The sequence below is a fragment of the Bubalus kerabau genome, chromosome 8 (assembly GCF_029407905.1).
Source record: "Bubalus kerabau isolate K-KA32 ecotype Philippines breed swamp buffalo chromosome 8, PCC_UOA_SB_1v2, whole genome shotgun sequence".
Taxonomy (NCBI): domain Eukaryota; kingdom Metazoa; phylum Chordata; class Mammalia; order Artiodactyla; family Bovidae; genus Bubalus; species Bubalus kerabau.
Genome location: NC_073631.1, coordinates 97,281,756 through 97,306,024, shown reverse-complemented (window position 1 = coordinate 97,306,024; position 24,269 = coordinate 97,281,756). Strand labels below are relative to the sequence as shown.

Sequence of the window (24,269 nt, the reverse complement as noted above, 5' to 3'; positions counted from 1 at the left end):
ACTCCAGGCAGAAACCAGGGAAAGTTTTACTTTCACATCATCCCGCGCGCGGTTCAGCGGCACATTGTAGGCATCTATATTTGTTAAATAAAAGCAAACTGAACTCCCCGATGAACCTTTTCCTCAGGATTAGAAGTTCTTCCAAAGAATATGCATGAAGAGTAAAGACTGTTTCTTTTTAAAACCTCAAAACCACTAACAACTTTAACAAAACACAATTTGGTTTTTCTTGTTACTGCTGCAACCTCATTACACGGATATTTAAAAATTTACATGGGGTCAGGACACATAATTTTTTTTAACACAGAGGTGTGAAAAATGCTTTCTCATTGCTGACGGTGTCTGGACACATTACCAAGTACTCTGTATCCTACAATTACCCACATTGCTTAATAAAATCTGCTCAAAAATATAAGTCCATAAACGCCCAAAGGAAGCTAAAATGATATTAATATATAGAAAATCAGCTTGTTATAGTTATTACTTTTTACTGTGGGTTCAGAACCTGGTCTGAATTTTTGCTGCTCTGCTTTCTCCCCGCACCAGAGTGGGAGCCACAGATCAGGAGGCTGTTTCCCTGGTAACGCTTCTAGCCTTTCCCCCGCCCCTCCTCCTCTTCCCGCGAGAAGAGACAGTCCCGTCCTTCCGGTAACTGTAGACGCACGAGCCGGTCGACTTCGCTGTCGCGCTTGGTTTCGCGCATGTGCGGTGGAGAGTGGCGCGAACCCGCCGCTTCCGGCCGAAGAACACGGTGCGTTTTCGGGGTCATCTTTGTGCTTCCTGGAATAGGAGTACGCGCGGCCGTAGGAGTTTCGCGCCTGCGGACCTGGCGAGGGTTCAGCCAAAGGGGAATGTGGCCAGACCACCCACTGCCCGTAGTGGAAGGGAGGAAAGAAGCCATAGGAGTTGCTAAAGTTTGTACTGGGACAGCCAGGGAGGGAAGCTTTCTGCACTGGGGAATATTGACTCCTGGTCAGGGTGGCGGGAAGGGTACTGGTCTGTACTTAATGGGATACGACTCCCTAGAGCAGGAACAGGCCTTAACACTTGTCTGCAAAAGATTGGCCCTAGCGAAACAGGAAGTATACATCCCAATGTGGACCAAAACTGCTCACTGTCCCCACTCACCCTTACTCCCTTCACACCGCGAGTATTCGCCCTTCTAAAACTTAAATCCTTATACTTTTATTAGCAACACAAAACGGAGATGGCCTGGGTGCAGAGTTGGTAAAGATCGTAGGCAGTTAATGATTTCTGCACAAGCATGTAGCAGGCAAATAATGACATGTTTTATTTGGAATATTCTCTCACCAAACTTGGTATTTTGGATTTCTTATAGCTCTTGGCCTGGTCCTTGTTACATATTCCAAAAACACAACACTAACCCTTGAATTGCAAAGTAAGACAGTTTTCTTTATTGGGAATGTTAAATTATTCTCTGAAGGGACCACCCAGTTCTCTATTGATTACACTGTGGTGCCAATGAAGCTGTCATTTAGGGTTCCTTTTTCATATTAAAGGGTATTAATTAATATTAAAGGGTATTAACTAATATTAAAGGGTAAAAACTATTTGGAAAAACATTTGAAAGATGAGGAAAAGTATGTGCAATTTTAAGTTACCCACTGGGCGACTGAACAACAGTAATAGACACAAGTTTGATTTCTTAAATGGAGCAGTAGTTCCTTTTGATTAATTCCTAAGCTTTTTGATTTTGAACAGATGCAGGGGGAGCCAAACCCAAGTGCTTCCCTTATTGACAGAACCATCAAGATGAGAAGAGAAACAGAAGCTAGGAAAGTGGTTTTAGCCTGGGGACTCCTAAATGTGTCTATGGCTGGAATGATATATACTGAAATGTAAGTTAATTAGCCAAAAAAAAGTGGGAAAAAAGTAAAAATTGAAGAGGCCAACAGTTGGTTCCACAGGTTTTGTGTTTTGATTTTTGGGGGGGGTGTGTGTGTCTTAATATTAAAAAGCCTTTCTGATTTTTTTCAGGACTGGAAAATTGATTAGTTCTTATTATAATGTGACATATTGGCCCCTCTGGTATATAGGTAAGTAATTTTCACTGTGATTTAGTTACTCGCAATGGAAAACTGCTCTCAAGTTGAATTCAACTTAGTATTCATTCCTTTATTCAACACATATTTGAATGCCTGCTATGTTCCCAAAACTGGGAATACACCAGGAAGGGAACAAGGTCCGTACCCTCATGGGAGGAATACTCTAGCAGAAGAGACAGTCAAGTTAATAAACAGTACAATTCCAGGTAATCATGAGTTCTGTGAAGAATAATAAACTTTGGAGCTGGTAAGATTTGTATTTGTTATTCTCCCTGAATTGCCTTCTTTACTTCTCTACGTTTTCACCTTTCAAGACCAACCAGATTTTTTTCCCATTGATCCCTTCCTCGGTTTCCTCTCTCTGTTCTTCAGTAGTCCTTAGGTATAAAGAGTCTTTGTGGTCATTAAAATAAATTCCAAAGTCTAATACATACATTAAAGTCTTGATAGGGAAGTGATGGGGCAAGTGGAAGAGCACGAGTTTTGAAATCTGTATCCCTGAGTTAGAATCTGGCTTCAGTAACTAGCTGGGTGCTATTGCAAAAGTCACCTGACTTCTTTACACCTGTTGGCAGAGCTTTAAAATAAAGGTGAAAATGTTTATTGTAAAAGGATTAATGATACTATTTTGAAACTCACTGGTAAATGCCCTACACATAATAGACATTCATTAGATGTTAACTGTTAATGAGGAATAAGAATATAGTTTTTAATTTTTTTGTTGTTAATTTGCTAAAGTATGCATGGTTTTGTTTCTCCCATTTAAATGTTCCACTCCCCTTTTGAAAAATAAATTGTTCTCTTCCAGAGCTTGCCCTTGCATCTCTCTTCAGTCTAAATGCCTTATTTGATTTTTGGAGGTATTTCAAATACACTGTGGCACCAACAAGTTTGGTTGTTAGCCCTGGACAGCAAACACTTTTAGGGTTGAAAACAGCTGGTAAGTGTTTTATACCTTTTGCAAAGGTGAGGGGAAAGTTTGGCAGTAAATCTCTCAATTTAATTTTCTCATAAACTCAGCTAGAAGGGATTTCTAACGCCATCTGATTCAACTCTATTAAACAGTTTTACAATAAATTGTCTTAAGATCAATGATTATATTCCTATTTATATAAATTAAATAACATTCATAGCCTCATGGAAGTTTGTTCCATTGTTTAATTACGGTTAAAATTAAATGACTAATTTTTGCTGCATTAAAGCCAGTTTCTTATTTTGAACTTGATGGAAAATGGTACACAACCATTTGTGTCTTTTGGTAATAAGACTTTATGTAATTTAACAACCAAGTCACACTTACTTACCATTTCCCTGACAAAAAAAGATTCAGTTCATTGCATTTGTTTTCATAGAAATTTTATTTACTTTATGTGTGCTCAGTTGCTCAGCCGTGACGGATTCTTTGAAACTCACTGGTAAAATTTTTAATCTATGGACTGTGGCCCTCGGGGCTCCTCTATCTGTGGAGTGGGTTGCCATTTCCTCCTCCAGGGGATCTTCCTTGCCCAGGGGTCGAACTCTCGTCTCTTGTGTCTCCTGCATTGGCAGGTGGTATACTTACACACAGTTATTTGTTTGTTCCTTCTAGTTGTACAGACTACTCCTCCACGTGATCTGGCAGCAGCCCAAATCCCTCCCTCTCCACCTTCTCCTTCAATTCAGGGTCAGAGTGTGTTAAGTTATAGCCCATCTCGCTCACCCAGTACCAGCCCCAAGTTCACCACCAGCTGTATAACTGGATATAGCCCTCAGCTGCAAGGTCTGTCATCAGGTGGCAGTGGATCTTACAGCCCCGGAGTGACCTACTCACCCATCAGTGGTTATAACAAGGTAGGCCTCTTATCTCCTACTATTTGACTTACTGTTTCTATTACTACTACTATTTTGATTACTATTTTAGAAGTGGGAGGTTTGAATTGAAAATCATCTAGTGAGTCAAAACTCTTTTTTTTTTTAATCAATGAAGAAACCCAGAACCAGTGGGTAATTGACTTGCCCAAATTTGCCTATATAAGAGCCAAGAATAGGGCTTCCCTGGCGGCTCAGCAGTGAAGAATCTGCCAGCCGGTACAGGAGACATGGGTTTGATCCCTAGTCTGGGAAGATTGCCGTGAGACAACTAAACCTTGCACTGCAGTAACTGAGCCTGCCCTCCAGAGCCTGGGAGCCACAACTACTGTGCCGTGTGCTGCAACTGCTTAATAAGAGACGACCGCAATGAGAAGCCCGCACAGGAGAGGGAAGCCCCCACTCTCCACAGCTAGAGGAAAACCTGCACACACAGCAGTGAAGACCCAGCACAGCCAAAAATTTTAAAAAAGAGCCAAGAATAGAACCCAGATTTCCTGACACCAGTTAGAAGTTCTTTATATCACATCTTAAAAGAATCCTCCAAAAAAAAAAGATTTAGCTTTTGCAAAAGACAGTGTACTGAGGGTCACCATCTAGGATTTTTCTGCAGAGTCTTTATTTATTTATTTGTTTAATTTTATTTTGGGGCATACAGCATGGCATGTAGGGTGATGGTTCCCTACTATCTCTTGTTAAGTGAGGAGTGTCTGGCAATGAAAACAAGACCTGTGTGCAAGTCTTTGTATGGATATACATTTGCTTTTTTGGGTAAATGCAAGGGAGCAGGATGTTTGCTATTGTATGGTTTAGTTTTGTACAAAAGTGCCAAACTGTCTTCCAAAGTGACTACTGTTTTGCATTCCACCAGCAATGAATCCAAGTTCCTGTTACTCTACATCCTTGCCAGCGTTTGATGTTGTCAGTGCTCTGGATTTTGACCATTCTAGTTGGTGTGTTACTTTTTGAAAGTTCAAAAACCACAACAAAGAAGTATCAATTAAAGAGAAATAAAGTCAAGTTCTTTCACTTTGTACAGCTGGCAAGCTATAGTCCCTCTCCTTCTTCTCCGTATCCTACCACTGTTGGTCCAGTGGAGAGCAGTGGGCTGAGATCTCGCTACCGCTCCTCACCCACCGTCTACAACTCCCCTACTGACAAAGAAGACTACATGACCGACCTGCGAACCTTGGATACTTTCCTTAGAAGTGAAGAAGAAAAACAGCAGAGAGTTAAGCTGGGTATGTATATATTTTACTTGGAGCTAATATACATATTTGGGGTGTTGGTTATTGTTCATATATTATTTTTTTTACTTTGATCCCATGCATAATTGTTTTAAATCTTTTTACTAATACACCTTGTGTAGCTTAGCAGAGGAATTTATTTTGTTTTTGTACTTTGTGCTGTTGGAGAAGGCAATGGCACCCCACTCCAGTACTCTTGCTTGGAAAATCCCATGAGCAGAGGAGCCTGTTAGGCTGCAGTCCATGGGGTCGCTAAGAGTCGGACCCGACTGAGCGACTTCACTTTCACTTTTCACTTATATACATTGGAGAAGGAAATGGCAGCCACTCCAGTGTTCTTGCCTGGAGAATCCCAGGGATGGGGGAGCCTGGTGGGCTGCCGTCTGTGGGATCGCACAGAGTCGGATACGACTGAAGTGACTTAGCATAGCATAGCATAGCATTTTGTGTTGTTAGAATCAAGTTCATCAAAATTTAAGATGTAAAATAGAGCTGAGCTAACAGAAATCTTAAACCTTTCATTTACGATTAAAAGCTTTTTTGTAAAATGTAATTTATAATTTGTTTAAAAGTTGAGGTTATAAAATGTTTTTGAAGCGGTGTGTGGCAGGGCCTGGTGAAGTGAGGGTTGTCTATTGGGGTAGTTCTTGTGAAGGTCGGTGTAGCAGGGAGAATGGAGGGAGCATGGATTTACACCAGACATGCTGCTGTTCTTCAGAACATTTTTTAACTTGTCTCTTGTTTACCTTGGGAAACAATGTTAGCAAATCTTCATCTCTTTGGGGTGGATTTGATTATTACAAAGTCAATTATTTGAAACCAAATTAGGTTATCGAGCCGAGTAATGATTTTTCCCCCTCAGGAACTTTCACAGAAAGCGCCTTCGGTGCTAAAGCACGGCTGCAATGAGGAAGCCAGTTATTGGACCATGGCTCTTTGTGTCACTCGAAGTCTCTCTATTGATTTTTAATTTAATTTTGCCTGAAAGTGCCACAGATGTCAAAGAAACAAATCAATATTACCTTGTTATTTGTCGATACATGCTTTTTCTTCTTTTTAAATTTGGAAATATTTCAAGGAAACCAAAAATTACAGAGTAAAATACAAAGAACCCTGTGTACCCTCTACATTGCCTTTGTCACAGCCAGATATTTTCTGGCTTCCATTTTTATTTCTTCTTTGACCTATACAAGTTATTTAGAAATACTGTTTAGAAGTATTATTGGTGATTGGTGTTGCTTTGAATTTCCAAATATGGGAAATGAAAGGCTTCGTTATCTTTTTTTTCCCTCCCCTAAGTTAATTGTACGGTGACTAGAGATTTTGATCTGTACCCTATTAATTTTTTCATAGTTTTTGAAACCTGTACCTAGGCCTGCTATTTATGACCACTTTTTGTGAGTGGATCTTAGTGTGTTGAAAGAATGCATAGTCTATAAATATTGGGCTTCTTGTTTGTTCATTGAGTCAAGCTTCATAATGGTATTCTTAAATTCTTTATTAATTTTTATCTGCTTTATTTATTACTATGAAAGTGTGCTAAATGCACCCACTGATTGTTTCCCAATAAATGTCTCCCTGTAACTGTCAAATTTGCTAAATGTTTATGAGATTGTTATGTGCATGTAAATTCAGAATATCCTTCTAGTCAGTTACTCCTTTTATCTTTATCTCTTAGGCTTTTTGCCTTTGAGTCTGTTGTGTCTGACAGTAACAGCTATACTAATTGCCTGTGTATCTATGTCTATCTATATACTTTTAAGCCTTCTGGGCCCATAGGTTTTAGGTAATTAAGTATTTTGTATGAATTAATCTGTATTGATATTTTGTGGAAAACTACTTTGAGACTATAAATATCCTTTTCCTTATCAAATTTTCACTTAATAGCCTTAATACCCTTTTAAGATTCTTTTCAAAGTTAATTATTACTGGTTGTCATGGTACTTCTCTAATTTTTCATTCCTTTTTTTATTTATCCCTTTTTTGTTTTTTATAAACTTTGTGTGTGTGTGGTTAAATTTACATAAGAGTTACCATTTTAAACATCTTAAGTGTATCATTTAGCATTATGTACATTGTTTGTTGTGCAGCCACTTCTTAAATATACATATTTGTTAGTATTCTCCTGTAAGGTAGAGCTTCTTTCCTCCAGTTAGGTTATTTATTTTGATGCTTAGATTGTCTCAGATTTGGCTAGTGTGATTGTCTAGCTTCTGCGTTCTTCTGGTATCATTCTTTGAACACTCCTCCCCCCTCCCCCAACCCTACCCCCAACCCACTTCCCATAAGATTTTCCAGGCTCTTCTTTCTCTAGTAACTAGCTTTGGAATTAGTCTGTTTTTCCAGGGGGTCATGTTTGCTTTTAGTGGAGAAAGATATTTTGTAATTAATGTCTGTGCACTGGATATGCCATGGTTAATCTTAAGTCCACTGGGCAGAAAGCTAGGAAACAGATATGGAAACACTCACACACACACACACACACACTTGTATATTTCTCCATCCATCCATCCATGAAAGTGAAAGTGAAGTCGGTCAGTTGTGTCCAACTCCTTGCAACCCTACAGACTGTAGCCCACCAGGCTCCTCCATCCATGGGATTTTCCAGGCAAGAATATTGGAGTGGGTTGCCATTTCCTTCTCCAGGAGATCCTCCCAACCCAGGGATCGAACCCAGCTCTCCTGCATTGCAAGCAGACTCTTTACTGTCTGAGCCACCAGGGAATCCATCTATATGTATTAAAAACCATGAGTTCCTATGATACCTCCAATTCCAGTCCAACTATACAGGGTTTGTCTTAGCCTCCTTCCTTTACATATTTATAACTCCTTTCTCCAATAATGAGAAAATAGATACATATACTGTGTGTTGTTCAGTCGCTAAGTCGTGTCCAACTCTTTGTGACCCCATGGACTGCAGCATGCCAGACTCCTCTGTCTTCCACTATCTCCTAGAGCTTGCTCAAATTCATGTCCATTGAGTTAGTGATGCTATCTAACCATCTCATCCTCTGTCGTCACCTTCTCCTTTTGCCTTCTGTCTTTCCGAGCGTCGGTCTTTTCCATTGAGATAATTCTTTGCATGAGGTGGCCAAGGTATTGAAAGCCTCAGCTTTAGCATCAGTCCTTCCACTGAATATGCAGGGTTGATTTCCTTTAGGATTGACTGGTTTGATTTCCTTGCAGTCTAGGGGCCTCTCAGGAGTCCTCTCCAACACCACAGTTCAAAAGTATCTATTCTTCAGCACTCAGCCTGTTTTATCATTGAACTCTCACATCCATACCTGACTACTGGAAAAACCACAGCTTTGACTTATACACACCTTTGTTGTCAAAGTGATGTCTCTGCCTTTTAATACACTGTCTGGGTTTGTCATAGCTTTCCTTGCAAGGAGCATCTTTTAATTTCATGGCTGCAGTCGCCGTCTGCAGTGATTTTGGAGCCCAAGAAAATAAAGTCTGTCACTGCTTCCACTTTTTCCCCTTCTGTTTGCCATGAAGTGATGGAACCAGATGCCATGATCTTCATTTTCTGAATGTTGAGTTTTCAGCCAACATTTTCACTTTCCTCTTTCACCCTCCTTAAGAGGCTCTTTAGTTCCTCTTTATTTTCTGCCATTAGAGTGGTGTCATTGGCATTTATGAGGTTGTTGATATTTCTCCTGGCAATCTTGATTCCAGCTTGTGCTTCATCCAGCCCATCATTTCACATGATGTACTCTGCATAGAAGTTAAATAAGCAGGGTGACAATATACAGCCTTGCCGTATTCCTTCTGCAATTTGGAACCAATCTGTTGTTCCACATCTGGTTCTAACTGTCACTTCTTGACCTGTACACAGGTTTCTCAGAAGGTAGTTCACATGCATCTCCTAAGAACAAGGACATTTTCCTTTCTGACTACCATATGATTTTCATATTTAAGTTACTACTATTCTTCATATTTACATTTCCTCCAGTGGACCCAATAATTACCTTGGTAGCTCTTTTCTTTTATTGATGGAGGATCCAGTCAGGGACCACATATTTCATTTAATTGTCATGCTTCTTTAGTCTTTTTTCATCTGGACCATTTATGAGTGCTTGTTCTCTTTTTTATCTTTTATGACATTTACATTTTGAAGATACAAGGCCAGTTTGGTAGATTTGTATTTGTGTGATGGTTTTCTCATTGTTAGATTCATTTTAAATATTTTTGGGCAAGAATAAAACTTAGCTGGTGGTATGTTGCTTTCAGTGCATCACATCAGAGGCTACATGATATTATTTGTCCCTCTATTGGCAAAGTTAAATTGGATCTCCTGGTCATGGTGATGGCACAGTTTGTTCATAGTAGCTTTTCCCTTCTGTAATTTATAAACCATCTGTACAGTATGATGCTTTTGAGACTTATGACTGTCCTGTCCCTTAAGCAGTCTTTCCCGCCAGCGGTTTTCGCGTCCATTGATGATCCAGCGTTACCACAGTAGTAGTTGCAAAATGGAGACTTTCTAATATTTCCATTTCTTCAGTGTACGTTTAGTATTCTGGCATTCTGCTATAAAGAAGAGCATTCTGTTTTACTCCTCACCCCACAGTTTGTTTTATCCAGTTAGGACCGATGGTTCTGTCTTTTTAATTTAAACTTTAAACTGCTATTTAACTCAATGAGTTTTTTCATTTGTCTTTTTTTTTTTTCCCTGGTTTCAACATTTTGTTTGCTTCTCTTTGATATATGCCTGATTTATTTTAGAGTATCTTGCTTTGTTCTTATGTTTTCCATTCTTTTTCTTATCTCAGTCACTTTAAGCATACTTTAAAATTCCTGTCCAATAGCTCCATTATCTAAAGTTCTTGATTACATACTAACATTTTTTTCTTGTTGATGCATTTTCTTGGAGATATGTTTCTTTGTGTTTAACGCATTTTTCATTTTTGGTAAGCTCGTCTTCGGTAGAGTTTCATCTGTGCTGTTTCTGTCCTAGGCAGGCTGGGTGGAAGCCTTTTGTTTCCTCCTAGCCGTTTCATATTTGCCTCTATCCGGTGATTGAGGAATATCATTGATCCTGAATTAATTTAAGTAATTTCTGGGCTTGGAGGTTCCTGGACCTTACAGGGAGTGTAAATGGGTGCAGTAAACCCACATGAAGGCGGAGCTGTAATTTTTAAATCTCTGGGGATTTCTTTTTAAAAACAACCCAAGAGAGACAGGCTTCCCTGTTACCTCCTGGTGTCAGTGAACACATGTTCTCTTCCTTATCCACTGAGAACGCAGCCCCTTGAGGGCCTCAGCTGTGTGCCAGGTGCAGGGAATAGAGGTAGGAAGGAGGCCTCAGTCTAGCCCGATACCTGTGTGCACATTTCCAGTTCCCAGGCACTGAAGTCCACACTGATAGGTTTCCCAAGGCCTACAAACTTCTCCAGAGCAACTGCAGCATCACTTCACACACAGACCACTGGCCACTCTGATTTTCAATTCCCTCTTCATTTTTAGCGGCTATTCCTATTACATATTTGCAAGCTCCATTATTCATTTAAATTATATGTTTTATTATTCTTACGTCTTTGGGGTTGTCCAGCTGCAGATTTTGTGCTGTTTTGGTGATGATGGTCATGATAGAGAGGCCCTATTGTGTCACGTCTTGCTATATATTTTCCTTGTACTTTAGCTCATGTACAACAGATATAAAAATGTATTTCTGTCATCTACATAGAACTTTTGTCATCTAAAGCCGGACTTCTTTGAAATTTTCCTTAAGTTCAGGTTTGCCCTCAGAAAGCTTGATTATCATTTTTAAAATTAACAGTCAAAATAATTAGTCAGAATAGGGTAAACTGTTTGCTCTTATCATGACCCCATGTCTCTTCCTTTTTTATTCCCTATTTATTCAGTCATTGTACTTGTTTAAAACTTTTCTTGACATTATTCATTCTTCTAAGTCAATGTTGCCAGAAGTTCTACTTGGAAATATCACACCAAGTGTGATATTTCTTAATATACATAGTTATTATCTTTATGCCAGTATGGAGCATACTTTCACCAGTGCTACCAGCACAAGACTGGCTCACCTCCAAGGTTTTGATGCTGTGACTTGAAATAACTGCCACATGTCCCTTTCATTTCTCATCCTCCATGCCTCTAAACATCAAAAGAAGACCAGTTTTATTATTTTACAATCATGCCTTTTAAAAATACTGCTAAGATTAAAAAAACTAGTCTCTATTTATGATTTTTCTGTGAGGGTATTAAATATCAGTTGATATTTTGACATCAGTTAAACTTTGAAAAAAATAAACTCTTCCTAAGTATCAGTGGACATGAGTTTGACCAAGCTCTGGGAGATGGTAAAGGACAGGAAAATCTGGGGTGCTGCAGTCCATGGGGTCACAGTCGGACACGACTGAGTCAGACACGACTGAGTGACTCAACAACAGCAAAGTATCATATAATTGTCATTGAAAATTTGCTGTTTATTAACGAATTGTCCTAGATGTTGGGCTTCCCAGGTGGCCCAGTGGTAAAGAACCCACCTGCTAATGCAAAAGACGTGGGTTCAGTCCCTGGGTTGGGAAGATTCCCCTGGAGTAGGAAATGGCAACCCACTCTAGTATACTTGCTTGGAAAATGGACAGAGGAGCCTGATGGGCTACAGTCCATGGGGTTATAAAGAGTCAGACACGATTAAGCACACACGTGCTAGATACTAGGGGAAAAAATACTCCCTGCCCTCGAGGAGCTCAAATTTTGTTTGGGAAAGGAGACAAACCTTAAAGTGTGGTAAGTACTATGGTAAAGTCCCCTGTGGTATTAAGTCCCTAAATGTGACTGTTAACATTTCCTAAAAGTAAAATGATAAACCTAGAAGTGTAATCAGCAGACAGTCTCTTAATACAACACAAGAATTACTAAACTATAAATAGACCACAGTGTAGTGCTAGAAAGAGTGAGTTTAGCTGCTAGCCAAAAGACTAGTATATTAATAGGAGGCTGTAGTTATCCCATTCAGAAAGAGCTTCTAAAAATTCAAGCAAGAACTTAGCCTATTTATTTCCTGATGAAATTTGTCTTTTGTTTCTCTCTGAATCATTGGAAAGTCTTAGAGAATGAAACAAGCTTAATTTTACAACAAAAATAAGCAGACACTTTCAACCACTTAGAAATCTCATGGCTGTTAAAGTGATACTGCTCAGAAAAAGTTCTTTTTAATGTTTAGCATGAGCACTCCATTTCTCTAAAGAAAAGATAATGTTGGGAGGAGAGAAGACTTTGTCTTGGGTTGCCATTGCATAGGTTCCTAGATACCCAGAGCTCATATACCAGCCCCTGATATCAAAATTACTACACCACACTGTGATACTCCTTCCATTCATCATTGTAGGAAGCCCAGATTCTACTTCGCCTCCCACCAGTCCTACTTTCTGGAACTACAGCCGTTCTGTGGGGGATTATGCACAGACTTTGAAGAAGTTTCAGTATCAGCTTGCCTGTAGGTCTCAGGCGCCATGTGCTAACAAAGATGAAGCCGATCTCAGCTCTAAACAAGCTGCAGAGGAGGTAAATGGAAAATGAAAGTGACTTGATGTTTGTGATTTACAGGTTGTTCTAAAGTCTTCTTTTCTACTTCTGGAAATTGTTTTCTGTAACATCCACTTTTACTGGCTAGAAATGTAAATCTGGCACATGTTATACACTAGAAAGGGGCTTTCCTGGTGGCTCAGATGGTAAAGAGTCTGCCCGCAGTGTGGGAGACCTGGGTTCAATCCCTGGGTCTCAGGATCCTCTGGAGAAGGGAATGGCAAACCACTACAGTCCATAGGGTCTCAAAGAGTCACACACAACTGAGCTACTTCACTGTCACTTTCTCAAACACTAGAAAGACCCCTAGCTAACTTGCGTATTGAAAATTGAATTATATTCTACATTTTACTCTTTACGACACAGAGTTAACATTATTGTCCTACCTAAAACATTTTGTGGCACTCATTCATAAAAAGTTATCTCAGGTATCTATTTGTACTTAACACATACAAGATTCTTGCTGTTAAAATAGCATTTGGATTAGAACATTTGACTAGAATATACATTTGATATGGAACATTTTGTAGTTTCATCAGTTTAGTACCAAATAAAGGATTTTGAATTTTCTTCTTAAAAGAAAGAATATTCTTTAAACATACCAATGTAAGGAATTTTAAATGTATGTGCATGAATAGCAACTACTACATGTTAATCAGGTCACTATTGATGATCATGAAGTTTTTTCCAAAGTATTCAAAATATATCTGAGGGTGGGGGAAGGGATGACTGATAACCTGGCAAGACTTTTCCTCACTGATTGTTCATTCTAAACATTTTTTTTAAACAGGTTTGGGCAAGAGTAACTATGAATAGACAACTTCTTGATCATATGGATTCATGGACAGCTAAGTTCAGAAATGTGAGTTTTGACATTACTCTGTGGACAATGTTTGTGTCTCTTCATATACAAAGTATGTTATTAGAGTATCAATTAGAGATGTTAATTATTAGACTATCAGAATTAAATATTACTAAAACTGCACTATGGGTGACACACACAAGGATAAACATGACGTTTACCATATGGTGTCTGCATTCTTGGGACTTTTCCCCACAATACTTAGCAAATCACCGTATTTTGAGTGGATAAAGGAACAGTGTATTTAGTTGTTAAGATCTTCCCTTTCCCAACATCTCAATTTTGCTTTTCAGAGAGCTTTCCTATCAGAGCCTATTGTGTGTCTAGACATGTGAGGGAAGCAAAAATGCGGTCATTATTCTCTGAAAACTTCAGTGTTAAAGAACATAACATACACTTGAAACTACTTCAGAGTGTATCCTTTTCTTCAATTTTTCATGAGAAGAGCCTTCTAATCTTTGGCCTGGAGGTTGGCAAAAGCCAGCTCTCCCACATACAGAGTGAGTTCCCTGGTTTCAACCCTACCTCATTCTATTGCTCTCTGTAGTACCCACATGTCCCCAGTCTAGGGGGTAAATTGGCCCCTCCTCCACTGCAGGAAGCCCCACTTAGACTCTGTAGAAGCTTCTTCCACTGTTTCATCCTCCACCATTTACTCGCCAACTCCCCATCTTCTGGAAATATTATTTGTTGAAGTCATTTGTACTCATTTTTTGTTCTTTTGCTGTAATTTACATAGGGTATCAAGAGAGGGTATGGTGAAAATAGTAGGCTACTTTATTGAACCAGAAGCCTGGTTGGCTTTCTTGAATAAAAATTCCATAGCCAGCCCTAGAATACTCAGTGAGGCCTCCTAGGAGTGAGGCCTCCTGCACCTCAGACAATTTTGTTGCAGCCTAAGTGTGGCTGGCAAGTAGGATACATTTAATAAATGTTGGAAGAATGAACAAGTGAAATGATGTCCTAGAACTGTACTTCCTTTTATTTCCACTTATAGGCTTATCTAAAAATGCTAATATATTTAAAAGACAAAGTCTTGGTCAGGAGTATTAGCTTGGAAGAAATGCAAACACAATCCTTGATCTGAATTTCTTAGGCTACAATGTTCTGAAATTTAGGGGATTTTATGTAGTTTCTTTTGAAAAGCAGTGTATACATATACCATATATTTTATAATACAGTAGCAGGGTCTTTTTAGTACTCAGTAATCAACCACATTATTGTTTCTGCAGCAAAACATATGAGCAATCATGCTGAGTAAGATAAAGTCTAAAAATAGTTCCACAGGAATTCAATTCAGGTCTTGCCAATATATCAAATTTTCTTGCTAACTAAATTATAAAAACACTTCATTTTCAGAGGTTTTTTAATTCAAAAATTTTATTAAGAGTTGTATAACTTGTATTTGATCTGAAACTTTTTTTCATCCTTCTGCTTTATGGTTAAACAGAAACGTGGAAGCAGAAAGGGTAGTTGAAGTTGGTGTTGAACACACACCCAAAACCCATAACACAAAACCAGGTTGGGTGTGGATTCTTTGAACAGTCTTTTCACATACCATGCAAAGTGGCGTATGAAATTCCTAGTCCTAAAGTGAATAGTATAATATTCACAAACTAGTTTTAAATATAATAATATCCGTTTTCCACATGGTTAGGGAATTGAGGGAGCCTGCTGAGAGATAATCAGTTATGCTAGTTTTAAAAACTATTATACTAAAAAAAAAAACCTATTATACTAATCACAAACCAGTAAAAAAAATGCTACATGCATAAATATGTGATTAATTACCCTAGAAATATAAACCAAAGATGATCCTTTTAACTAAGTATTAATATATAATCATAGAAGAATTTAAGAAAAACTTAACATGTAATTGTAAATTTTATATCTTCAAAAAACAGGCAAACAAGCATATCTGATTTAAGAGTATAACTTCATTAACTTGCATTCTGTTAGCATATTTACTTAACTCTGTAACTTTGGGTGCTGTTACTTCCATTCTCTTTCACTATGTACTCTATTAATATTCAAGTACAAGACAGTAAAAAAAACTTTCACGAAAATAATCTTTTGAGAAATGCTTTAAAATTATGTGTGTAAAATCGTTCATCTCATTTCTCCCTAGTGGATCAACGAGACAATATTAGTGCCGCTTGTGCAAGAGATCGAGTCTGTCAGCACGCAGATGAGGCGAATGGGTTGTCCAGAGCTGCAAATAGGAGGTATGTGAGAACAGAGCCCAGCATTTGAGTTCCTTCAGTGAATCTGCCAAGTGGAAAATTTCTTCTTGTAATGGGCTATTTAACAGCATCCTTTGTTACCTTTTTTTTTTTTTTTTACATTTTCCTGACGGCTAATAATAATAGCCGTAATAATAATGACGGCATCTATTCATGTGCTGAGCCATTTGTATATCTTCTTAGGAGAAATACCTTTTCAGATCTTTTATGCATTTTTTTCCCCCCTTTACCCATTTTTAAATTGAGTTGTCTTTATTATTGAGTTGTAGGTGTTCTTTATATATTCAAGATACAAGTAGCTTATTAGATATTAATTACAAAATTGTACAAAGCATAAAAAATGTATAACAATGCTAATTTAAAATCCCCCATTTTCTTTTTTTTTTTTTTTTTCAATTTTATTTTATTTTTAAACTTTACATAACTGTATTAGATTTGCCAAATATCAAAATGAATCCGCCACAGGTTTACATGTGTTCCCCATCCTGAACCCTCCTCCCTCCTCCCTCCCCATTCCATCCCTCTGGGTCGTCCCAGTGCACCAGCCCCAAGCATCCAGTATCGTGCATCGAACCTGGACTGGCAACTCATTTCATACATGATATTTTACATGTTTCAATGCCATTCTCCCAAATCTTCCCACCCTCTCCCTCTCCCACAGAGTCCATAAGACTGTTCTATACATCAGTGTCTCTTTTGCTGTCTCGTACACAGGGTTATTGTTACCATCTTTCTAAATTCCATATATATGCGTTAATATACTGTATTGGTGTTTTTCTTTCTGGCTTACTTCACTCTGTATAATAGGCTCCAGTTTCATCCACCTCATTAGAACGGATTCAAATGTATTCTTTTTAATGGCTGAATAATACTCCATTGTGTATATGTACCACAGCTTTCTTATCCATTCATCTGCTGATGGACATCTAGGTTGCTTCCATGTCCTGGCTATTATAAACAGTGCTGCAATGAACATTGGGGTACTCGTGTCTCTTTCCCTTCTGGTTTTCTCAGTGTGTATGCCCAGCAGTGGGATTGCTGGATCATAAGGCATGTCTATTTCCAGTTTTTTAAGGAATCTCCACACTGTTCTCCATAGTGGCTGTACTAGTTTGCATTCCCACCAACAGTGTAAGAGGGTTCCCTTTTCTCCACACCCTCTCCAGCATTTATTACTTGTAGACTTTTGGATTGCAGCCATTCTGACTGGTGTGAAATGGTACCTCATAGTGGTTTTGATTTGCATTTCTCTGATAATGAGTGATGTTGAGCATCTTTTCATGTGTTTGTTAGCCATCTGTATGTCTTCTTTGGAGAAATGTCTATTTAGTTCTTTGGCCCATTTTTTGATTGGGTCATTGATTTTTCTGGAGTTGAGCTGTAGGAGTTGCTTGTATATTCTGGAGATTAGTTGTTTGTCAGTTGCTTCATTTGCTATTATCTTCTCCCATTCTGAAGGCTGTCTTTTCACCTTGCTAATAGTTTCCTTTGATGTGCAGAAGCTTTTAAGGTTAATTAGGTCCCATTTGTTTATTTTTGCTTTTATTTCCAATATTCTGGGAGGTGGGTCATAGAGGATCCTGCTGTGATGTATGTCAGAGAGTGTTTTGCCTATGTTCTCCTCTAGGAGTTTTATAGTTTCTGGTCTTACGTTTAGATCTTTAATCCATTTTGAGTTTATTTTTGTGTATGGTGTTAGAAAGTGTTCTAGTTTCATTCTTTTACAAGTGGTTGACCAGAGTTCCCAGCACCACTTGTTAAAGAGATTGTCTTTAATCCATTGTATATTCTTGCCTCCTTTGTCGAAGATAAGGTGTCCATATGTGCGTGGATTTATCTCTGGGCTTTCTATTTTGTTCCATTGATCTATATTTCTGTCTTTGTGCCAGTACCATACTGTCTTGATAACTGTGGCTTTGTAGTAGAGCCTGAAGTCAGGTAGGTTGATTCCTCCCGTTCCATTCTTCTTTCTCAAGATCGCTTTGGCTATTCGAGGTTTTTTGTTTTTCCATACAAATTGTGAAATTATTTGTTCTAGCTCTGTGAAGAATGCTGTTGGTAGCTTGATAGGGATTGCATTGAATCTATAGATTGCTTTGGGTAGTATACTCATTTTCACTACATTGATTCTTCCAATCCATGAACATGGTATATTTCTCCATCTGTTAGTGTCCTCTTTGATTTCTTTCACCAGTGTTTTATAGTTTTCTATATATAGGTCTTTAGTTTCTTTAGGTAGATATATTCCTAAGTATTTTATTCTTTCCGTTGCAATGGTGAATGGAATTGTTTCCTTAATTTCTCTTTCTGTTTTCTCATTATTAGTGTATAGGAATGCAAGGGATTTCTGTGTGTTGATTTTATATCCTGCAACTTTACTATAGTCATTGATTAGTTCTAGTAATTTTCTGGTGGAGTCTTTAGGGTTTTCTATGTAGAGGATCATGTCATCTGCAAACAGTGAGAGCTTTACTTCTTCTTTTCCAGTTTGGATTCCTTTTATTTCTTTTTCTGCTCTGATTGCTGTGGCCAAAACTTCCAAAACTATGTTGAATAGTAATGGTGAAAGTGGGCACCCTTGTCTTGTTCCTGACTTTAGAGGAAATGCTTTCAATTTTTCACCATTGAGGATAATGTTTGCTGTGGGTTTGTCATATATAGCTTTGATTATGTTGAGGTATGTTCCTTCTATTCCTGCTTTCTGGAGAGTTTTGATCATAAATGGATGTTGAATTTTGTCAAAGGCTTTCTCTGCATCTATTGAGATAATCATATGGTTTTTACTTTTCAATTTGTTAATGTGGTGTATTACATTGATTGATTTGCGGATATTGAAGAATCCTTGCATCCCTGGGATAAAGCCCACTTGGTCATGGTGTATGATCTTTTTAATGTGTTGTTGGATTCTGATTGCTAGAATTTTGTTAAGGATTTTTGCATCTATGTTCATCAGTGATATTGGCCTGTAGTTTTCTTTTTTTGTGGGATCTTTGTCAGGTTTTGGTATTAGGGTGATGGTGGCCTCATAGAATGAGTTTGGAAGTTTACCATCCTCTGCAATTTTCTGGAAGAGTTTGAGCAGGATAGGTGTTAGCTCTTCTCTAAATTTTTGGTAGAATTCAGCTGTGAAGCCGTCTGGACCTGGGCTTTTGTTTGCTGGAAGATTTTTTATTACAGTTTCAATTTCCGTGCTTGTGATGGGTCTGTTAAGATTTTCTATTTCTTCCTGGTCCAGTTTTGGAAAGTTGTACTTTTCTAAGAATTTGTCCATTTCTTCCTCGTTGTCCATTTTATTGGCATATAATTGTTGATAGTAGTCTCTTATGATCCTTTGTATTTCTGTGTTGTCTGTTGTGATCTCTCCATTTTCATTTCTAATTTTATTGATTTGATTTTTCTCCCTTTGTTTCTTGATGAGTCTGGCTAATGGTTTGTCAATTTTATTTATCCTTTCAAAGAACCAGCTTTTGGTTTTGTTGATTTTTGCTATGGTCTCTTTTGTTTCTTTTGCATTTATTTCTGCTCTAATTTTTAAGATTTCTTTCCTTCTACTAACCCTGGGGTTCTTCATTTCTTCCTTTTCTAGTTGCTTTAGGTGTAGAGTTAGGTTATTTATTTGACTTTTTTCTTGTTTCTTGAGGTGTGCCTGTATTGCTATGAACTTTCCCCTTAGGACTGCTTTTACCGTGTCCCACAGGTTTTGGGTTGTTGTGTTTTCATTTTCATTCGTTTCTATGCAAATTTTGATTTCTTTTTTGATTTCTTCTGTGATTTGTTGGTTATTCAGCAGCGTGTTGTTCAGCCTCCATATGTTGGATTTTTTAATAGTTTTTCTCCTGTAATTGAGATCTAATCTTACTGCATTGTGGTCAGAAAAGATGCTTGGAATGATTTCTATTTTTTTGAATTTACCAAGGCTAGCTTTATGGCCCAGGATGTGATCTATCCTGGAGAAGGTTCCATGTGCGCTTGAGAAGAAGGTGAAATTCATTGTTTTGGGATGAAATGTCCTATAGATATCAATTAGGTCTAACTGGTCTATTGTATCGTTTAAAGTTTGTGTTTCCTTGTTAATTTTCTGTTTAGTTGATCTATCCATAGGTGTGAGTGGGGTATTAAAGTCTCCCACTATTATTGTGTTATTGTTAATTTCTTCTTTCATACTTGTTAGCATTTGTCTTACATACTGCGGTGGTCCCGTGTTGGGTGCATATATATTTATAATTGTTATATCTTCTTCTTGGATTGATCCTTTGATCATTATGTAGTGACCATCTTTGTCTCTTTTCACAGTCTTTGTTTTAAAGTCTATTTTATCTGATATGAGTATTGCTACTCCTGCTTTCTTTTGGTCCCTATTTGCATGGAAAATCTTTTTCCAGCCCTTCACTTTCAGTCTGTATGTGTCCCCTGTTTTGAGGTGGGTCTCTTGTAGACAACATATGCAGGGGTCTTGTTTTTGTATCCATTCAGCCAGTCTTTGTCTTTTGGTTGGGGCATTCAACCCATTTACGTTTAAGGTAATTACTGATAAGTATGACCCCGTTGCCATTTACTTTATTGTTTTGGGTTCGAATTTATACACCATTTTTGTGTTTCCTGTCTAGAGAATATCCTTTAGTATTTGTTGGAGAGCTGGTTTGGTGGTGCAGAATTCTCGCAGCTTTTGCTTGTCTGAAAAGCTTTTGATTTCTCCTTCATACTTGAATGAGATCCTTGCTGGGTACAATAATCTGGGCTGTAGGTTATTTTCTTTCATCATTTTAAGTATGTCTTGCCATTCCCTCCTGGCTTGAAGAGTTTCTATTGAAAGATCAGCTGTTATCCTTATGGGAATTCCCTTGTGTGTTATTTGTTGTTTTTCCCTTGCTGCTTTTAATATTTGTTCTTTGTGTTTGATCTTTGTTAATTTGATTACTATGTATCTTGGGGTGTTTCGCCTTGGGTTTATCCTGTTTGGGACTCTCTGGGTTTCTTGGACTTGGGTGATTATTTCCTTCCCCATTTTAGGGAAGTTTTCAACTATTATCTCCTCAAGTATTTTCTCATGGTCTTTCTTTTTGTCTTCTTCTTCTGGGACCCCTATGATTCGAATGTTGTAGCGTTTAATATTGTCCTGGAGGTCTCTGAGATTGTCCTCATTTCTTTTAATTCGTTTTTCTTTTATCCTCTCTGATTCATTTATTTCTACCATTCTATCTTCTAATTCACTAATCCTATCTTCTGCCTCTGTTATTCTACTATTTGTTGCCTCCAGAGTGTTTTTAATTTCACTTACTGCATTATTCATTATATATTGACTCTTTTTTATTTCTTCTAAGTCCTTGTTAAACCTTTCTTGCATCTTCTCAATCCTTGCCTCCAGGCTATTTATCTGTGATTCCATTTTAATTTCAAGATTTTGGATCAATTTCACTATCATTATTCGGAATTCTTTATCAGGTAGATTCCCTATCTCTTCCTCTTTTGTTTGGTTTGGTGGGCATTTATCCTGTTCCTTTATCTGCTGGCTATTCCTCTGTCTCTTCATCTTGTTTGAATTGCTGAGTTTGGGGTGTCCTTTCTGTATTCTGGCAGTTTGTGGAGTTCTCTTTATTGTGGCGTTTCCTCGCTGTGTGTGGGTTTGTACAGGTGGCTTGTCAAGGTTTCCTGGTTAGGGAAGCTTGTGTTGATGTTCTGGTGGATGGAGCTGTATTTCTTCTCTCTGGAGTGTAATGAAATGTCCAGTAATGAGTTATGAAATGTCTATGGTTTTGGGGTGACTTTGGGCAGCCTGTATCTTGAAGCTCAGGGCTGTGTTCCTTTGTTGCTGGAGAATTTGCTTGTTATGTCTTTCCCTGGAACTTGTTGGCCCTTGTGTGGTGCTTGGTTTCAGTGTCGGTATGGAGGCGTTTGATGAGCTCCTGTCAATTAATGTTCCTTGGAGTCAGGAGTTCCCTGGAGTCAGGGATTGGACTTAAGCCTCCTACTTCCAGTTATCGGTCTTAATTTTACAGTAGTTTCAAAACTTCTCCTTCTATACAGCACCACTGATAAAACATCTACGTTAAAGATGAAAAGTTTCTCTACTGTGAGGGTCACTCAGAGAGGTTCACAACGTTACATGGAGAAGAGAAGAGGGAGGAGGGAGTTAGAGGTGACCCAAATGAGATGAGGTGGAATTAATAGTGGAGAGAGTGGGCTAGCCAGTAGTCACTTCCTTATGTGCACTCCACAACTGGACCACTCAGAGATGTTCACGGAGTTATACAGGGAAGAGAAGAAGGAGGCAGGAGACAGAGGTGGCCAGAAGGATAAAAGGGGGAAATGAAAAGGCGGGAGACAGATCCAGCCAGTAATCAGTTCCTTAAGTGTTCTCCACCGTCTGGAACACACAGAAATTCACAGAGTTGGGTAGAGTAGAGAGGGGTTGGGGAGGAGATACAGGTGACCTGGTGGAGAAAATGGAGAGTCCAAAGGGAGAGAGAGCAGTCAAGCCAGTAATCTCGTACACTAGTGAAAAATGGGTCCTGAAGATTGGGTTCTTAAAGGTACAAAATTGGTAACAAATACATAAAAACAAAAATTAGAAATCTAGAGTAGAGTTTGGAATTTCAAAAAAGCGATGTTAATGAAAAGGAGAAGGAAAAGAAAGAGAGAAAAAACGAACAAAGAAAAACAAACAAGGTCGTGAAAGTAATAAAGAAACTACAGGTACAAAATTGATAACTAATACCAAACAGCAAAAATTAAAAATCTAGAGTAGAGTTTGGAATTTCAAAAATACAACGTTAAAAAAAAAAAAAAAAGAAGAAGAAGAAGAAAAATAAAGAGAGAAAACAAACAAACCAACAAAAACAATGTCACAAAAATTATAAAGAAAATACAGGTACAAAATTGATATCAAATACCAAAAAGCATAAATTAAAAATCTTGAGTAGAGTTTGGAATTGCAGATATACGATGTTATATAAAAGAAGAAGAGAAAGAAACAGAGGAAAAAAAAAGTCACAGCAATTATGAAAAAAACTATAGGTACAAAATTGATAACATATATCAAAAGGCTAAAATTAAAAATCTAGAGTAGAGTTTGGAATTTCAAAAATGCAATGTTAAAGAAAAGAAGAAAAAGAAGAAAAAAAAAAAAAAAAAAACCACGGTCAAAAAATTATAAAATATATATATGAAGTTTGCTGAAGAAGAAAAAAAAAAAAAAAAATAGGGTCTTTTTTTTTTTTTTTTTTGCAAAGTAATAGTTATAAAAGTGAAAATTAAAGGACAATAGAGGACTTAAAAAAAATTTTTTTTTTAATTAAAAAAAAAAAGAAAGAAAGAAAGATTGATCGTAAAAATAGTAAAAATATATCTAGGTCTTTCTCTGGTTTTGTTGTGAGTATTGTGGGTTCAGTTCATTTTTGGCAGTTCCTTAGTCCGACTTATATTTCTCAAGATCTGTAGGCCCCTTCCTATGTAATCCGTAGTAACCACAGGGTTTTAATCTATGGCCTGTAGCTTCCAAGGCGTTTCCCTCTGTTATAGCTTCTTCTGTTTGCTGGTCTCTTCAGTGTCTGGTTCCCGCCGACACAAAGGGGACGGTGGAGGACCCTATTTTTTTTTTTTTTTTTTTTAATTTAGGCTCACTTGTTCAGCCGCGCTGTGGGGAGGGAGGGAGGGATGCTGCAAACAGATAACACTGGCGTGCGCTCGAAGTGCCTCGGCCACACTGGGTCTGCCCCCGCTCACGGCGCGTGTAACCTCCCTGCCCACACTGCTTGGGCTCTAGGTTGTTCCGCCGGGAACAATCAGAGGCCGGCCCTGGGCTGAGCTCCCAGGTCCAAGCTGCTCAGGTTCAGGCACTCGGGTAGTCCTCAGAGGCGCAGACTCGGTTGGGCCTGCGTTTTGTGTTCTTCCCAGGTCGAGCAGCTCAGGTGATGAGGTGTTTGGCGGGCGCCAATGCTGCGACTTATCGCCTCCCCGCCACTCGGTTATCTCCTTTCGAAGAGTTGGGCTGCTTTTCTGGGTGCCTGATGTCCTCTGCCGGCATTCAGAAGTTGTTTTGTGGAATTTACTCGACGTTTAAATGCTCTTTTGATGAATTTGTGGGGGAGAAAGTGTTCTCCCCGTCCTACTCCTCCGCCATCTTGGCTCCTCCTCTCAAAATCCCCCATTTTCAATTTATCTGCTAAAAATAAAACTGTTAAAGTTTAGTGTAATATAATTTGCCTAAGGTATATATACTATAACTTACTTAGTGCTAAGTAGTGAAGTTTCAAAAATGTAAGGAGTATTTTAGTCAACCAGATCTTTCTAGAGAATGGATTTCTCTTTGAAATATGTAAAAGCTTTGGATTGCATATTAACACTTTCCACTTGCTTTGGGTATCTTTTCATCAGTCTTTATTCTCTGTAAGTATAGAATTGTACATTGCTAAAATACTGGCATCATTGACTCAGTGGACATGAGTTTGAG

At 38.3% G+C, this 24,269-nt stretch overlaps 1 protein-coding gene across 6 annotated transcripts in view; it reads left to right on the top strand.

Moving 5' to 3' along the window:
* The first annotated feature begins 597 nt into the window (after window positions 1-597).
* Window positions 598-24,269, top strand: part of TMEM209 (transmembrane protein 209) — a 36,441-nt gene continuing 12,769 nt past the window's right edge. For 3 of the 6 annotated variants that reach the window (XM_055590916.1, XM_055590912.1, XM_055590915.1), the window contains exons 1-10: window positions 761-914; window positions 1,723-1,859; window positions 1,999-2,057; window positions 2,192-2,272; window positions 2,875-3,006; window positions 3,655-3,896; window positions 4,954-5,155; window positions 12,519-12,694; window positions 13,506-13,577; window positions 15,706-15,802. In XM_055590916.1, the coding sequence (XP_055446891.1) occupies window positions 852-914; window positions 1,723-1,859; window positions 1,999-2,057; window positions 2,192-2,272; window positions 2,875-3,006; window positions 3,655-3,896; window positions 4,954-5,155; window positions 12,519-12,694; window positions 13,506-13,577; window positions 15,706-15,802 (1,261 nt within the window). In that variant the 5' untranslated portion in view covers window positions 761-851. The other 3 variants (XM_055590913.1, XM_055590914.1, XM_055590917.1) reach the window with 3 other exon arrangements.